General features: G+C 37.8%; 1 protein-coding gene across 7 annotated transcripts in view; it reads right to left on the reverse strand.

Moving 5' to 3' along the window:
- The window catches only part of ERC1 (ELKS/RAB6-interacting/CAST family member 1), a 303,504-nt gene that overhangs the window by 98,485 nt on the left and 185,672 nt on the right, over positions 1–19,347 (reverse strand). For all 7 annotated transcript variants that reach the window (XM_075115935.1, XM_075115897.1, XM_075115945.1 and 4 more), the window contains one exon: positions 5,338–5,498. In XM_075115935.1, coding sequence (XP_074972036.1) covers positions 5,338–5,498 — 161 coding nt within the window. The remainder of the gene's footprint in view (positions 1–5,337; positions 5,499–19,347) is intronic.

The raw sequence follows: 19,347 nt of genomic DNA on the forward strand, positions 1-19,347 counted from the left end.
AATCTAATTCTGTGCGTGCTCATATGGGGCACCTTAGTTACAAAGGCTTCGCTAAAGGTCCCGCTTCTTTGCTTTGCAGTTTATTCTTACTGTAAAACATTGAGACTCGAGTTTAATAGCTCTGTCACTTAGGTGAATCATTTGACTGACCAGTTTTGTATTGCTGCCCATAAACAGGTTAAGCTTTTCTGCTTATTTCCATGGTTCAGGACATCTAGTATCAGTTGCACTGAAACTGAAGCAGCAGGCTGTCCCTCATGCTGCCACGACACTGAGCATCTCCGAGCACTTGAAGGCCCATTGACAACACAGGAGGACAGAAAGGATAACAGGATTCATACCTCGATTACCAAGAAACAAACAAGTGCAAAACAGATCATGTTTTCTCTCAAGCTTTCAACTGAATTAAAAAATAATAGCAGAAGCCACCAAATCTGAAGGTAACAAAGATCTACAATTACATTTATGAAAAGCCTAATGTTTCACTAGAGGGAGAACTGTGGCGCTAAAAAAAAAATAAATTTCTGTCCTTTCAATAAACTTTAGCCTTAAAAGACACATGATATATCTACAGGCTGTATTTCAGCTTTCATATTGGATTCTGTGTGATTCACTTGGAGATTAACAGCAGTTCCAAGGTCAGTTTATTTCCAATTATTTAAACGTAACGTCTCTATTTTCCAGTAATTAGAAATGGATGATTTTTCACATTTCAGTCTACTGCAACTGAACTTTTTATAACTTCAATGTCAAAATCTAACTGGGTGACCATATATAATTAAAATAAACATGTATAATTACACATTTTATACTTGAAAATTAAAAAGGGCAAACCAATGGTAATAGGATATTGTTGCTTTCATTTCCACTGTGTGGCCTGAGAAAGGCGTTTAAAAAAAAAATATCTAAGCTTGTAGAAGAAAAAAGGGACTGATGCAGATGCACTTGTTCAGCTTTGCCCCAGACAGTAAATCCTACAGACATGGAGTGCCCCCTGTGGGATTTTACCTTATTTAATTTTACACAAAGTAATTATAGGAGGTGCTTTGGCACCATTGCTGCAATCACGTCATGGCCTGATACACCGAAGTGGCCCGTAGACCTTATAAGTCCAGTTCAATGGATGAAGAGTTTTCACTGGGCCTAGAAAGCCATAACTTGGAGATGCAAGGCTAACTTAATCCTGCTTTGTAGCACTGACAACAGATGTGAAGTGACTTCAAACTACAGACACAACTGTTAATACACATACGACATACATGTACTTCTGCAGCTAGGAATCATTTCTCCTCTGAAGAACTGTTGTTAAACCTTAGCACAAACCATAATTTCTCTAATGACAAAAAAAAAAAATCTTTAATTTTAAAGAAGACAATTTCTGATGAGCTGACAAGCTATCACACGATGGACATTTTTTTTTTTTCTGGTTTTGTGCACATAACCTGAAATATTTTTGTTTGGTTAAACTGTTTGCTGCATTTGAAATTACTTCACACCTCATTTCAGATCAACTGAAATTACTTTTCTGGCAATATGTGCCAATTAATCTGTTTCTTTTGGACTACTTTCAATTTCAACCTCATACTCATACCTCCAGACAATACTGCTTTATTGCTGAGAGGATGAACTTTTCAGAAGATAAACAACCTCAGCTTCCACTGACTTCATTTTCAGATCTGTTTGTGAGCGTGTGTATTTTTCTTATCTGATAGCCAGAAAATGAACACGCAGACTTATCAACCATCTACCAAATATTTTTAAGTGACTTGCATATCATGCAGGAAAACTGTAGCAGAGATAAGGATGAACAGTCTTCCTGCACAGCACTGCCTAGGTTGGCATCTTATTTTTAATAGTAGCCCTCATGTAGCTCTCAGCAGGCCTTCCAACTCTGAGATGAAATAAAGAAGGAATACAATAAATGGCTTCATAAAGCTACACAGGCCTGGTTCATCTCTGATCACCACCTACACTCTGTATCAAACAAAAACTATCTGTGGGATGTATTCATGTAATTAGAGACTACTGTGATAAATATGCAAAAGACCATTCATGTAAAGTCACATAAGAAATCAAAAGACATTTTTGACAGCTTGATTTTTAAATATAAATTATGGTCTATTTTAACAACTCATTTGTCTGTAATATCCTTGATTATTTTTAAAGAAAAAAAGACAATAGTAAATTATTCTTGGACAGATAATAATCTTCCTGTTACCTGCCACCAGGATGAAGGATTCAACTCCGAAGCACCAACTACATTATCTAAGTCTCCATCCCTTGAATTACAGGGCTAGCAGGATTGCAATTAGCAAGAGAAGGCATAATTCGGGAAGGGGCTGTTGGACAGTTTTCCAGGTCTGAAAGAACAGATTGAGAAATGCTCCAACTGGGACTTTTCAACCCGAAGCAGATGACTACGAAGGATCTTCTGGTCCTTCTGACCATAACAAAAGGCCTGCCTCTTAAAAAAAAAAAATATAAAAAACCTCGTCCCTACATGCAGACACAGTGTCTGTTCCCCTTTCCTATAAGTGCAGTGTCCGCTGCTACAGTTTTGGCAATTGCATGAGCTCGGCCCCAGATTAGACTGTTTGTGCTCGGTTATTTTCACACACTGCCAAAATTTGCTGACAACACCAGGAGAAAAAAAGGGAAAAGAAAACTGGTGATTTTCAACAGTTTATAACTCAGCTCAGCCTAAGCAGGTTTTTATGGGACAAAGAACAGAGATTTCTCTGTAGACAGCACTTTATTCCTGCCTAATTTAAAAGATTTGCTGTGAATGATGGAAACACTAGAACTTCTTAAAGAAAACATAACAAAACAAAAATCCTAGCAGTTCACTAGTATTTTTTTACAGTAGATCATGTTTGGTGATATAAATAGAGAGACTGTTATCTACCTCTCTCATAATTACTTACAACAAAGTTCTTTTTAAAGAAAATGAAAATATTAGACTTAAAGGAAGAGGGCTTCAAAAGACATAGTATTTCTTTAAGGAGTGAAATTTCTTCCTTGGAATAATTCACACTTGTGCTATTCTAGTGCTGCAGTATTCCCTAAGGAGTGGAAATGATCTTCTCAGGGTTACAGAGTCAGTAGTAAACACAAGTTCTACTCTAAGAAACAGTATTTTAAATATATATTTTCATTAACATAATATCTAACAACTTCCTATTAAAACCCAGAGGTGACTTTCTGGAGTCCTCTTGTTGCTTTAACACTTTCTTTCAGTCCATGTCTAGAATCCCCTAAAGCAGTATTTCCTAAGCTATTTTTCATGTTTGCTTCCCTGCCCCATTAGCTGACTGCAGGGCCCAGGCTGCTACTTACACCTCTATCAAATCTTAAATTTAATCAGTGCTGCTTTCGAGCACCTCAAATTTCCCCACTGAAGTATGTCCTAAAACTTGGGAAGCAATATTGCTTTACTCTATTGTTGATCGGCATCTGCACAACAGCTATTGTTTTTCATTAAGGATACCAAAACCAGCTAACTGCTTCACAAAATTGACGACTCGTTCAATTTTTGAGTTGAAATAGGAAACATTTTAACAATATTAGAAACTGTTTGCAAAACTAGAAACCAGATGAGAAGAGTGCTTTTCGTAAAAGGCATATGCTAGGAAAGTAGGGCAACAAAGAATATACTGGAGTTTCTGTATATAAAATATAAGATATTTAATTGACTGGGAGTCCTCAGTAGAGACTTGTTTGCAACAGAGCCTCGTGTGAGGGTAAGTTTTTGAAGTTTGGAGCAGCTTTGGCAGCTTTATAGAACTTTAAGACAGACCAGCTATGACTAAAACATGCTCAGCTAGTTAACTATACAAACGTAATGTTTTTTCCATCTTTCTCTCCATGCGCTGACAGCATTACCATTCTCTCCAGTGTTCTTCTTCCTTCTGAGGTACAATGGATCTACCAGTTTATGCAGTTCCTGATGCTACATTTTAGTACAACAACTTTCCAACAATAACTTACTCAGCTAAGAGAGGTCATCATTTAAAAGAAGGGAGTAGTTATATTGAAGGCTCTAGAGCTACACAATTCCAAATACATTTCAGGATATACTGCACACTGTGTATATTTTAATGAGAAGGTTTGGCAGAGCAGTTTGGCAGAAGGAAGTATTGCCAAGTGATTGGATATGGGATACATCTCCAGTTGCTCTGGATTCCCACATCACCTTAAGAGCTATTCTTCCCATCCCCCAGTACACTGACTCTCAAGGCAGTCAAATTTATAGCTCAATAAACTTTTTTATTAAAAATAAAAAGTGAGGCTTTAAGTACTGCAGTCTTCCAATGTCCTTATGCCAGGTCTAGATCAGACTGTCGTAGCTGAATATGAAGCTGGGGAGGCTTGGCCCACTTTATATAGCACTCTTATGTTAGAGTTTCAAGATCTAAGCCACCTCTCTTTCCATTTTGTAACAGCTGTTTTTCTATCCTTTCATTAAAAAAAAAAAAAAGGAAAGAGGCTAGTGTAGAAAAGTTAAATAAATAAATAATGGCTCACAAAACCACAGTGGAGGAACCACTGCTGGTCCTGCCAATAAAAATGTTCCTTCTCTTCAGGGCTGGCTAAACAACTGAAAGTGTTTCTAATGAACTGCTGGCAGCACTATCCATCATTGCACTAAATGGATTCATGTCTCCCTAAACTAAGGATAGCTATTTATCTATAATGCACGGTCAGAAATTAGGAAGTATTTAAGCCTTAGAAGTCTAATTCCTCACTTCTCCCCACCTCCTCAAGCTTGGTTTTATTCAGGCCTCCTTATGTAAAGATGACAAGAGAAGTCTAGTTGATAGAGAATTTCAAACTCTGTTCCAGTGCTAATGAATCATCTGCGTGAGTCTGAAAAATACTTCAGCAGACCAGACATCTGCAGTCTGATTTTAGCATTACAACTACCTGATATTATGTTTATCTCTTCCCTCTGTCCTTTTTGTCATTTGCCACACTGACTTGTGTCTTACCTTAAAGTAGATTCTAGGCTATCCAAAGCAAGATGGCACTTTGTAAGACACACAAATAATTGAGTTCCAATAATTGTTTAGGACCTTTGAAAATGCTACTGTGCAAATAGTAGTAGTCTACTGCAAATGATCAGAAGGAAGAAACATTTTTGAGCTGTAAAGAAAGTGTGAAAGTAGTGTAGGTAATCCCTGGTCAGAAGTCACTTCTGAAGGTTCAACGGATTACACAGATAGCTACTATCTATAGAGACATATTCATACAGTGGTTGCCTTTAGAACACCAGGGATCAGAGGAGAATTCAGAGATACCAATAAAACATGCTTACAAATAATGGAAAGAAACACTTACTTCATCTCCAGGACCTCCTCCAAATGTTTTCTTCTTTCAGCTCGTAGGTTGGTCAAGTGGGTTTCCTTCTCAGCCAAAGACTGTTGTGTAGAGGACAGTTTTGCTTTCATTGACTCCAGCTCCTGCTTAACCTTCTCCATGGCCATCATCAGCTCTTCTACCTAAAACATTTTTTGGGAAGACAAGAGGAGAGAAAAATAGTGTAATGTGACCAGCTGGAACTTACTAAATGTCACAACTAAATTGGAGCACAAAGGTTACCAGTGCATGTACACTGCATAACACTTCTGTAGACTGGATGCATCATCTAGTGCTGTGGACAGGATGTCTGCACTTGACCGAAGCAACATTACAGTCTGTGAATGAACACAGTCTGGTCACTGGAATGTTACCATTACAGTATCAAATTACAAATCTTTAACTCTTCAGTATTTCTATTTTAGAAAACGTACCACAATGATAAAAGGATAGCTGATATAGATTAAAATTAGCCCACAGAAATGCTAGGTGTGAAATAGAATACATTGATACTACACCAAGAGTATAAAAAAACTTTCTCTGTAAATGATGCTGAACGAAAAACTACATATCCACTTCAAGAACGAAGGTAATGTTTCTGAAACAGGGAGAGGACTGGGTTCCATGAAGATGTAAGGCTACTTCCCTCAAAATACCTGTTGTTCAATGCTTATAGGCACGTTTTGTGATTTAGCAACGTAAAAGACATTCAAAGAGTTGCTGATGGCAGACAGGTACAGCAGAGCAATGCTCATAACTTTGGCAAACGGGAAAGGTTCAGAATTAACACGATTGTAAAATCTAGCACAGATATTAAACCAAATGAACATAGACATATTTTATTTTGCACTTGGAACAGGTTCTGCCTCAGCTAGAATTTATCACTAATTAATATGCAAACCCACAATAAATACTCAAGTACAGCTACATGTAACATACAAAAACCTCTGGATATTCTTTTAATAATTTTATAATAATGATTGATGGCACACATTACTTTCACTGACTTCTTCCATATCGATTTTCTATCACAACCAAGCGTTCATAAATGATTTTATAATGTGCTTCAAATGGGAAACTCAGCCGCTACTGTTGCACATAATGAAACATTTGTATAAATTTAGTATGATGATACAGCACTGCATTGCATTTATATCCCTGCATAACAATCAACTTGTGCTCCATCCTGGAAGTGAATTACTGAAATTACATCAAGCTCAATTTCTACTTACATGTTTTTACAAAGAGAGTTGGGCTTATCACACGCTATACAGGTGCTGGAGGATGGAAGGTATGGAACATACCACCCCTTGCTTTAATAAGTCCTGTACTCCTAGGGGCAGAGCTAATGCCTCAGGACAAACATGGCTAACAAGACTGTTCTTCATCCTCAATCAGTGATCGAGCAAGAAACATTGCAATTCAGGATTAGCAGATTTCTAAAAATCTGGCATCGACACTGTGCAGTGCTTGCTGCAGGAAGCCTATCTACTTCCACTCAAATGCAGCTGACAACAAGCATTCTTCTTTTGCCCAGCAAATTAAGAAAAATTTAAAATATGTAATTATCAAAAACTATTTGAGATGTACAGCCAATAATTCATCCAGTAATCAACAGACTGAAGGATAATTTCAGTGGCACATAGTCCAAACTGGCTAGCATGCATATAACAGCCCAACTTTTCCTGTCTTATTAGTGTTCAGTGTGCAAAACAAGATCAGAAACTGTCAATTTTTAAAACAAAGAGAAAACCCCATAAAATGAAAAAGAGAAATATATCAGAAAAGAATCCAAAGAAAAACTGCAGAAACAATGAAGAGCAAGAGTACTACTAGGATAGAAACTGATGCCTAGAAAGAGAAAAATAGTAACATGCTGGGAAAGTGAGGGTGTACTAGTATATCAGCTTCTAGTGCATCAGCTTCTACTTCCTTTGGGTGGATCAGAATTACCTACACAAACATTTTCCCTTAAACTGAGAAGAAAAGAGGCACACTGAGTACAAAACCCTCTGCTTATAACAGAAAACAACCTCAAATAAACAAGCCCCCAGCCAACTGCAACAATCAAAACGACTTATGTCAATCTGTCAGTTGCCAAGGTAAAACAATCTCTGAAGTAACATCTTTTCCATAATTAGGACTGAAAGATTTCTGACATCCTTCATTCCATTCCCAGTCACCAAGATTAGTGATGCTAACACTGAAGGGCTGGTTTGCTTGATGCAGATCTCTGGCATAACAACTCCATGCTGTAAGAAGACACAAGGAGGCTAGAGGTCAATAACTAGGCCAAGGCTCCTAGTGCTCAATGGCAAGATCTAACTCTGCAGGAGTACTTTGCGCTAATGGTTATTGCAGGTACTTAATCTTTTTCTTATTGCTCCATTTGGTAATTCTTTTAATTCTAAGGTTATATTCTGGTTTTGCAGGTTAACAGAAAATTGATCTAATCATGTATTAGGAATGGCTGGAATGCAAGCGGCTTTTAAACTGTGCCAACAACTTAGTTCACAGAACTGCCATTACCTTTCATCCTCTCCAGCAAGTACCATTTGTCATGCAATTTACTAAAGACAAAATTCACCAAAATAGTGATGACCGTATTCACAATAAAGACTTCATTGTTCAGATTCACCAAGTTATAGGTATTCCATGGAAGCATTTCAATTATACTTCCACAAAACGAAACATTTTATTTGGCAGCTTATGAATCTTAGTGCAGACCTGACTCTGTATGTCCCAGTAAGCAGTCCTGTGAGAAATGATACAGGAATAGTCACTGGAAGCAAACTGCTTGCAAAGCACATCTAATTTAGCCTATACAAAAAACTTCAAATCTACCCTTGAGTTTTTTCTTTCCCTGAGAGAAGGTAATTATATAATAAAGAAAAAATATTTGCCAAGAACCAGAGTTCTTGGTACACCGAGGCATTTTCAGACACATGCTGTTGACATTTTCAATTTAACCGTAGGTAAGCTTGTGCCCTGTCAGTTAGAACTAGAAAGTTTCCACTTCAGAAGGTGTTAAAGAGTGCGCACTTGCTCCTTTTTGCCCTCTGCGCAAATGATAGTATGTAAAACAGAGCATATCTTTGAATATCTATGACTTACCCCTGATTCAATTTTCTGTAGACAGGCCTGAAAGGTCTTCATGTATTTTGAGCAGGATGGATCTGCAGAGAACTTAAATGGAGACTTTTTTTTTTTTATTGCTTTTAGGCCCTAAGTGACCTGACCAGCTGACATCTTATATTTAAGGAAGAACATGAAGCTGAATATGAAGTTTCCATTAGAGGAGAGAGTTCCTGAGAGACTGAACAAACTATGTGAAAGAGGACAAACTATGTAAATTTGATCAATATGGGATTCACAGTAACAGAAAAGGGAAATGTCAACACAGCACAAATATTTTACATAGTATTACATCTCCTTAGAAACATGAAACCGAGGTGGAGAGAAAGGCAGTACAACAGAAGTAGTTTATCTACCATGTCAGTGGCAGCCCGTAAAGAAATAGAAGAAATGATGTAATAATAAAAAAAAATCAAGCCCTTTTCATGAGACTGCCTACCATCTTAACCTCCCTACTCCTACAAACTATAATTTCAGGTTCCTCTGATGCAACTGTCAATCAGAAAACAGGCTGTTGCACAGACATACAGTTAGCACATTATCTCCAAATACGAGGTGTTTTCTCGTAAGCTTTTTGGCCATTGGGTAATGTGAAGCCACGTGCTTCCAAAGTGCTTGGTCAAGTTCTGAAAAACCAGTAAAAAGACAGTAAAATTGAGAAGGGGACTGGATATACAAAATATTAATGAGGCTGGGGATCCTACCAACCTCCATACTAGCTCCTGGAAAGAATACTAATGATCAAGACAGGCAAGCTCAAATTCCCACCTGTTATATGAGGAGAACTAATTTACGACTGAAAATTTTTGAGACACAGTAGATATTTCAGGCCAGGAAGAAGGCTACATCAATTGATATGGTTGATGTTGGTTGCCTCTTAAAATCAGAGCCCAAAGGCTCCAATACCTAAGGTCAGTCCAGACACACAGGCTAACTAAAGCAGCCTCAGGGGCCCCAAATCCTTCAGCGTGTTTAAATTGCAATGCAGAGGCAGCTAACTTTTTCTTCCCCTTGTGAACTTTGTCCTAAGTGATAAAGGATCACCTGAAGTGAACTTTTCTACTGCACAGAAAATTGAAAAAGGCCTCTATAGCCCTCTCAGGAAGATAGCTCTGGAGCTTCATTTCCTGCTTACACCTTGTCAGAGAAGCAGAGCAATTCTGGGCCATCATCCAAGCAACAAATGCATCATGAATGCTAGTAACATGATGTAATTCACTACAGCGATACTTTGCAAACATAAAAAGGCAATGGACAAAGTCATCAATATGGCAAAGAAAGGAGTAAAATTCTATGCACTTGAAAAATATCTGCAGTGGCAGAGGATCTATTCTGAAATGGTGACCCATGCAATCCACTTCTATATGCTATGTGCATATAAAGAGAGAGGAAAAAGTTAAAGAATGCCCTCCACAGACACTCCAAAGGAAAATTTTCCAGTCTTAAGGGACAGGACATGAATGCATCCATAGTTCAAATGTATATAACTGGCTTAAATAAAACTTATATAAAACTTAAATAAAACTATATAAAATGATTTTTATGTAATGTTAGACAAGGCTCTTCCCTGCCCATATATTAACAATTGTCTCTTTGCAGAAGAGACTGTATTTCTCTCTGTTATTAATTTTTTCATAGAACCAAGGAATGGCTTGGGTTGGAAGGGACCTTTAAAGATCATCTAGTCCAACCTTACTGCCGTGGGCAGGGACATCTTCCACTCAATCAGGTTGTCCAAATCCCTGTCCAACCTGACCTTGAAGACTTCTGATGATGGGATATCCACAACTTCTCAGTCCCAGTGTCTCACCACCCTCATAATAAAAAATTTCCTTACGTGCAGTCTAAATCCAACCTCTTAGAGTTTAAAAACACTGCTCCTTGACCTGCCACTGTACAGCTTGGTAAAAAAATCTCTCTCCGTTGTTCTTATAATCCCCCTTTATACATTGAAAGGGCACAATAAGGTCTTCTGGAGCCTTTTCTTCTCCAGCCTGGTCAACCCCAACTCTCTCAGCGTTTCTTCACAGGATAAGTGCTCCAACCCTCTGATCATTTTTGTAGTCCTCCTCTGGACCTGCTCCAACAAGTCCATGTCTTTCCTGTGCTGAGGACTCTTGAGCTGGATGCAGTACTCCAGCAGGGGGAGTCTCACTGGAGCAGAGTAGAGCGGCAGAATGACTTCCCTTGACATGCTGGCCATGTTTCTTTTGATGCGGCCCAGGATATGTTTGCCCTTCTGGGCTTCAAGTGCACATTGCCACCTCATGTCCAGCTTTTCGTCCACCAGGACCCACAAGTCCTTCTCCACAGGCTGCTCTCAATCACTTTATCCCCCCATTTGTATTGACATTGGGGATTGCCCCAATCCAGGTGCAGGACCTTGCACTTAGCCTTAGAATCATATAATCATTATGGTTGGAAAAGACCTCTAAGATCATCATCAAAACCAACTGTCAACCCAACACCACCATGCCTCCTAAACCATGCCCTGAATTTTCACATCTACACATTTTTATAACACCTCCAGGGATGGTGACTCCACCACCTCTCTGGGCAGCCTGTTCCAATGTCTGACCACTCTTTCAGTAAAGAAATTTTTCCTAATATCCAATCTAAACCTCCCCTGATGCAGCTTGAGGCCATTTCCTCTCGTCCTATCACTAGTGCCTTGTTGAACCTCATGAGGTATTTCACTGATACAGCTAAAGTTTCAACCATTGAGATGGTCCAACGTATCTGTCAGTCTGTTACTGTTCCTTCCTCGTCCTTTTTTTTTCTTTTGATCCAGAAAAAAAGACTGCATATCAGTCCATAATTAAAAGTCTCAAAGGGCATGAGAAAGGGACTTGACTATTACATTAAGAACCCTACTCCTAAACTGGAGATACAGTACTTTACGTGCAGCAACAGATGGGAAACTTATAGTTTAATGTTTAATTACATAGCTAAAACCAGACACATTTTTATGTTTCTGATTGAAGGAAAGAAATTATATTTTTTTCAGTGTACAGACAGACACAGTGGGCTATGAAATAGCTGTTTATATTAATTGTTGTGCCTCAAAAGTTCCAGGCAGAATACAAACTGATGAAATTTTAGAGACTACAGATACAAATACCAGCATGAACAATTAATTTTCCAGGAGCATTGTATAAATCAATTGCTAGAGATCTTATTTTCAAAACCACCTCAGCAGGCCAGCTTGTATATTTAAAATTATTGGCTTTCTGAACATAGACCTTTCTTGTATAAACAAGAAATTTGCATTACAAGACAAAATGTACTGGAAATCTGTACTTTTGCCCAAAATAAATTAGGCCAGCAAAACAAAAAGTCTTGCAATTGCAAGCCAGTAGTAAGAACACTACAAGGACTGAAAAAAATAATTAACATTTCTCAAAGTGTCACTCACTCTCTCAGAGGACAGTCTCCTACTTTTCTACAGCTCGAGTTTTTAAACTATTTTTCATTTCACTGTGTACATTACTGAAATGAAAAAGGGACTGCAAATTTCTGCATTATCTTTTACTTAGTTGAGCTGATTAGAGTGCAGGACAGAGAGAAGGGAAAGAAATAGACTTGAAAAGAAAGACAAAGACAAGAGTTCTCACTCCTGCAAACTTGTTTGGATCCCAGAAAAATTTCCCAGAACAGATGTTAAGACATGGAAAAAGCACAGGCCAGACTTGGGACTTAAGTATGTAATTTAACTGCCTCAAGTAACATATTACAGGGAGAAAGCATTAAGTCTGACATAACTTGGGTTGCCAGCAGGACCAGATGGTTTGCTTAAATCACAAGCTAATAAACCTTTACACAAAATAAGAGGGAAATGAATTATGGTTTCATCAGAGCCCCATTTTTGTGAAAGCAGTAGGGTGGCTTTGGGTACTCTTAAAGACTATATCCAAGACACTTAACTAAATTCTTGGATATTCTGAATTAAGGGAACAACTTTCAAATTCTAATAGATACTGGGAAAGCTGTTAGGTTTAGATTTTTGAGAGCTAAAAATATCAGAGGGAAATGAGAGAAATAAGTAAGAAATAACAGGAAAAATCTCTCCCCCCACCCTGATAAAATTCAGATGTAATTTCTGGTTTGTAAGGTAAGGACAGCCCTCAACTAGAAGAATAGCTGAAAGCTCTGTCACACTGACAGCAGGAGGGTATAAAACAGAATGGCTCTGCCCTACCACACAGGCTGGAGCTCTGGCTCCACATCAAGGCCCTCTTATTCACCACCAGTGCATGAGTATGCATACGCCTGTAGGTGGACAGAGGAATGCATCATGGCTACCGGCTTCTCCACTACGACAGTGTGAGACCACTAATCCTTTTGAAGCAGATACATAAGGGGCTAAGATCCTTTACGTTCATTTTTATTCTGTAACTGTAGGCACCATAAAAATAGCCTAAGTTGAACCAATGTTCACCTAAAGAAAGCATTCTTCTCTACACTATGCTTATCACCCTGTATAACTCCTTCAGTTGTTAAGTGTGGTCACTGTTAATGAACATTGCCATAAGATCCTATACAGACAAATGAATTTTTTCTTTTTTTTTTTTTTTCCCCCCACTAGTTGAAATTCCTTAGTTGAAGATCCTATCTAAAGCCATTCAGAAATAAACACAGCAGAACACTGTGCAACAATTAAGATGTTTCTATACATCACATTAACTTCGATTTCAAAGAGGATGCCAGATTTACAGCGCCCCTTTTGTCAAGGTCAACTGTGTATACCATTAGAGGGCTGTGGCAGACTGCACATGGGGAAGAGGAGTCCTGTTTTAGTCACGATGAAGAAGGGAGTTAGTGTCAAAGCTGTGAAAATTGCTGGTGGATTATCAATTCTCCAGAGACAAGGCAGGATCTTCTGATCATGTGTAATATGCAGCAGTAATTTTAGAGATGAACTTTGTGTTTCTTTACATTAGTGTGTGACTTTCTTAAGTCTTTGTACCTTTGATTTTTAGTTTGTTAGGATTTTGTTCATTTAGCATCCCTGATAAAATACAGTGTGTTAGTGGCTTAACAGAACTGGTGCCACTGTCCCATTCCTACTTTATTAACTGGGAAAAAGGAGAGAAGAAAGATAAAGAGAGAGGACAAAAGACTATAGTCTGAAAAGCTTCAGCATACTGTAGTTGAATGCAAATTTTCTTATCACTGTGAAAGTGAGACACTTAGACAGCTGATGTCTCCTGTTTCCATGAGTTGGTCTCTCAACAAAAACATTAGTTATAAAAAAAGCATCTGATAATGGAATTAATCTCTGTGTTGCTCCTTACTGTCTCCACTGATGGCTCTAGGCAATGAAGAGCACTAATACTAGACTGAGCGGACGATATCTGACAGTACAATGTTACTCCTGCAGAACCCACAGAAATAGAAATAGACGAGTCTTTGTCAAGGAGTACGTTACTTAAGTACCAATCAAGAGTGCTTTTTACTTATATTCTGAGACCACTGAGCTCTTGTATGAAGGAGGAGGAATCAAAATTCACAGATGTTTGGAAAAGAGAAAACTTCTGAGCTGCCAGACTTCAGGCCTGAATAAGTCACAGCTGTGTCCTGTTAGGATGCTTGGAGGTAGCTCTGACAGTTGTATCTCCTAAATGAGGGCCATAAGCCATATAAATAAGCAACAGCCTACTACTGGGACAAGAGCTCTTCAGAAGGAAGCAATAATTGTCTCTGCTCAACACATACAAAATATTTGAGTCAGGCCTGGAAAAAGTAAGTTGAAGACTGAATTCTGATTTCTATTGAGGACAGAAATCCGTTGTAGTCTCTGGTATCTCAAAACTATAACAAGTTACAATTTTATTTCTGCATTTCCCTCAGCTGGAACCATTACCCGATGAAGTATTCTCATTTAACCCTTGCAACCATACTAAAGGAAGCTATCCTGTTTTATTTTACATGTCTCTACAGTCTTAGGAAACTGTCTTGTGTTTACCTTCTGTGGCTAGCAATGAATCTCTCCAGCCCCTTGGGAACAGAACAGCAATCACTATTTCAAGGATAACAATTCAAGGGAAAACAATCTTGCAAAAAACCTGGATTTTGATCACCATTTAAAAATCTCTACAGAGGCAGAGAAACTAGAATTTAGCACATTTAGCACATCCCGCACAGTTTTGCACACACCCATTTGGCACAATTTCCTACATCCAAACAAAATCTCTAGAAATACGGCTAATTCATGATACTCCAGCCACAACACCAAACATGGACATCTTCAAAATAACTTGACCTTTCTTAGAGTACATCTCTGTGATTGCTCCTAAGGTAGCAGTAGTATTTGGGCCAAAGGAAGCCTTTCAGCTCAGATTAACTGCCCAAGGATTTCAGCAGTTTTTCACAAGCTTTCTGTAGATCATGCTGATTTCCATTTTGCTGCATTTTAGACAGTTTCAGGTTAGCTAGGATATGTCACCATGGCAGACAGTTTAGACATAACTGAATGATATTCAAAGTAAATATTTAATGCTGTGCTACATAACACAGCATAGATTGTTACTTTATACAGCATTGGTCGCTTCTCCAAAAAGAAAAATTCTGGGATAATGTATTAACTCACTACAAGTATTGAAAAAATGGTATGCTAATTCCACATACAACTTTAACACCCTTCTCCCAAAAGACATTAAGGATCATGAACATAAACACACAAAAGCAGTTATTATGTGAAAGCACATGCGTTGCCACATGAAGGTTGAACACGTGGCTAATTGAAGAAGTACAGTCTCATTGGCAAGCTCAGGAAAACTTCCACTTCTGCTAACTTGTGCAAGCAAATCTTTAGCATTGTAGTTAACAGAAAACAAATAGCAGAACCTAGACACATCAGCTAAAAAGTAATCCCCCCATACTGAGCCAACTGCACTTGGGCTGAAATTCAGTGAAGGGTTCGAAGGAATCTGATGGTAAAAGCGCAGTATAACAAAGTTTGGAAGCTTTTGAGTGAGTAGGAAATGTTTGAAATAGAGGAGACATCCTCAATTTAATGAGCCTCAGGTCTGTCACTCTTCTGTGCTTTTCTATTTAAGAGAATGATCTGGAAAGGAATACAATTTCTTTTCTTGCACTTCATGGATTTTGGGGAAAAATCAATTATGTCAAAAAATATGACAGATGAAAATATGAAGATATTTATGAATCTAATGTGCAAGTCTAATGAACTTTTATATTGCTCTAATATTATTGTATCACACTTGCATCTAAGATCACAGTTAAAGAACACAACTGGAAAGTGGAAAAGAAATTCCAAATGCAAAAAGCACAAGACTAGCTTGAAACAAATATTAACACAAGTATTTGCTTGGGTCCTCACAATTCCAAGCAAGCATTAATGTAATCAAACCTGCATGACTTTCTCTGTCAAACCAGACTTGAAGGTACTTTGATCCTCTCTTGAGCCACAAGAAATAAAATACTACCTAGAGGTAGTACATGAGAAAACCATGTAATAGGTCAAGATAAAGCTTTGTCTAGTATACTTGACTATAATAAAATGCATAAAGTCAAATCCGTATTTATACGTAAAACAATAAAAGGCATAAAAATCCAGACAAATTGTCTTAAAATTAGCATTTGCACCACATTTCCATATAACAGTTTCCATCAGTATTTCTCATTTCATTAAATAAAAAGGTGACTCATATGGGGCAACACTCAATGTGTATTTTGAACAGAGGTTAATTATCCTTTCAGTGTCCCAGGTCTCCTAAAAGCCATTAAACTTTGCCCACATTGTAACCTTAAATGAGTGCAAGAAATTAAACATAACCAAAAGATTTAGACCTTTTTTTCCCCTACAGTGTTAGAAAAATAACTCTGTCCCAAAGTCTTTGGGCATGATTTTCTAAGTATTAATGTTTTTTTCTTATTCATTCTTCCCTACTGGAGAAAAAAAAATCCACCAACCCCTAGCTAGGCATAGCTGAACACATCTAAGACAGAAAAGAATAAAAATTTCAGTCTCTTACGCCTCCTAAAAGGTACGTTACTGAATAAGAAGGAATTACATATTGAATCACCCTTCCCACGTAAGGAGTCTGACTCAATAAAAATCTGGGTATTTTTAAAGGAAGAGGCTATGCAATCCGTTTAAAATCCCGGGGAGAAGTAGTAACTTCAGGGAGAAGCACTGCTTCTGAAAAAGACTGCAAACATACTCATTGACAAGGACACAGAGCACAGTCAACTTTACCTAGCCAAAGTGCTTCCTCTAACAAAAGGAAAAAAATCAGACAAAAGAATGAAGAACAATGGCAAGACTATACTTCGGGTTGACAATGGAGTTGAAAAGCTCTTGAAACAACTTATACCAGTAAAAGAAATCAAACTATAAGGTTTTAGCATAGATTTTTTTACTTAATACGAATTAAATACACAAATGATATATATAAACAAATATGAATTACATACACTTAATATGAATTAAATACACAAATGTATGTATATACATACATTCAAAAACCAAAATGAGTTTGGCAGACTTTTATAGAAAGGAGCTTTGCAGAAAACATTCAAGAGGAGTTCAGCCAAAGAGAATGTAAACTGCTTAGAGAAATCAGTGGGAAGCACTGAGGCTCCAGCACCTTCACCCCCAAAGCATGCCTTGGATGCCTTGATCTCAAATCACTTGGTTTATCAAACTTCTCATTAGGAGATACAGAAGAAGAGTCAAAAACATTCATTAAAAGCAAACTGTTCAGCAACTGTTACAGAGCAGTCAGAATTCTGACGTTTCTGTGGTGCTCAGAAAGCACCTATAGGTAAGTGGTTAATGAGAAATTCCACTTTATATTTTCCATTTACAGTGACCTGTAGGAAGTAATTTAATGCGTCAGAATTTGTGCTGTGAAACAATTCCAACACTCAACATATTTGAGAAAATATTTCACATCTATTTCAGTAACAGAATACTCAGCCAGAAGGGTATGTGTGTTAATTTATTTTGCATTTTTAGAAGACATGTGATAGCATAGGGTCCAATATATAATAATCCTCTTGTAAATGTAGTTTCTATTCTTGTAATAAAAGGTAGTCTAAGTAATATATGCTAGAAGGTTAAAACAGGACTGGAATGGTGGTCTGACGGAAGTACAAATGAGAGGTATCATACAAAACTTGGCTAGAATTTCTCTACAGTAACTGATAGGTAAGAGATAAAAAGCTCTTGGAGGCTGCACTCTATATTTGAACTTCTGCAGACCTCGTACTTACAACGGGGAAATCCTGGTGAACAGGAAACGGGGAAAAAGGAGAAAACTGTGAAGGAGGTTCTGGCTCAGTTATTCACCTATTCTGTATTTATTTTTCCTTAATAAACAGATATGAATTTTGAGGTAGGCATATGTGATGGAGAGTTTCAGAAGCCTTGTTATCAACATATTTTACATGTAATATGTGCCTGAAAGAATATTAAATCCTGCTGAAATAACTTATACAGATAATGGGAGAGGAGAATTAGCATAAGAAAATACATTTAAACAATACATTCCTATTACAATATTAAATATTTTATTTTTTCTCAAAAGGCAAAGCAGAGAAACCTGCCCTGTGTAGGATAAAAATACACAGTGTTTGAGCACAGATAAACCTATTTATAGGTCTACGCACTTAACCTTATTTAAAATTTCCCACTGAGAACTGTATCTTCAATACTGAGAACTGTATTCAAAAAAGTTGATGGAAGGTGTCAAGATCAGACTGCCAACTCCAAAATTTCAGTTTAGGTAACTACTTAAGGGAGGAAGGAAAGAACAGGTAACGGCCCGTATTTGATGCGTTTATTTGCCACAACATTTTAGGGTAAGGAGTTAGATGTTAGCTGGTACTATACAGAGAGTGCATTTAAGCAGTAGTTGATATTCTTGAAAGAACAGAGCCACACTACTATCAGCAGAAATACTATCTAAAATTCTAAAACCTACTGCTTTTCAAATTTGAAGGAAATAAAATAAGATAGAGAAACATATGTTGAGGTCAGGCAGTGTACCATCTCATGCATAGAAATAGCAGCCTACTGTAAACGCCACAATAACAGCTTCTGGTAAAAATATTTTTAGTAATAATACTAAGCAATTCCTGGCTCCACTTCTCAGTCCTGTCCCCACAGTTTAATACTTCCTCAGATTTGCCTCAAGTGCTGTGTGGGGATCCACGAACAAGATCAGCAAATTGGTTCACATGAAAAAAAAAACTTCAAAAAATAAGATAATTCTTATCATGAATTAGGTCACTGCTCCATTTCACAGCATGGCCCCAGAAAGACCCAGGCTGGGAAAACTGAAGGCATGTGCAGTGAAGTAAGGGGATGAATGTGAGCAAAGAGAGGGAAGGCATAAGCATCTTCGGTCAGTACACATTTGTGAACTATGCCCTCCCAATAATCAAGGCTCAAAATGCAAGTAATTCTATATTGTGCTCCTTGAGCCAAGGACCTGGCGCTACGTTTTATTGATTGACGCTGAATCACAGAACCTGAATCTCTGTTTCACTTTGTTCCACACAAAGGGCCTTATTCTTCGTGAAGATCAAAACACGTTTTCAGCATTGTTCTGGGAATGGTGCTGATTATGACTAAGCTGATAACCTCTTTCCTCCCACTGCAGGGGAAGGCATGGTAAGATGCACCAGGTCAATGAAAGAAAGTTTGTGAGCAAGGCAGGCCCTTTTGTCAAAGATGACTTCCATCATATTTTCCTAGGGACATAAAACTACCACTGTATTTTTGAGCTGGGATTTTTTTTTTTTCCCTGAGGAACATAATGATAGCTTTACTAAAGTAAACTCAGATTTGGTTAATTCAGAAAAAGTGCCTGGATCTACATTTGGTTT

The sequence above is a fragment of the Phalacrocorax aristotelis genome, chromosome 1 (assembly GCF_949628215.1).
Source record: "Phalacrocorax aristotelis chromosome 1, bGulAri2.1, whole genome shotgun sequence".
In the NCBI taxonomy this organism is placed as follows: Eukaryota; Metazoa; Chordata; class Aves; order Suliformes; family Phalacrocoracidae; genus Phalacrocorax; species Phalacrocorax aristotelis.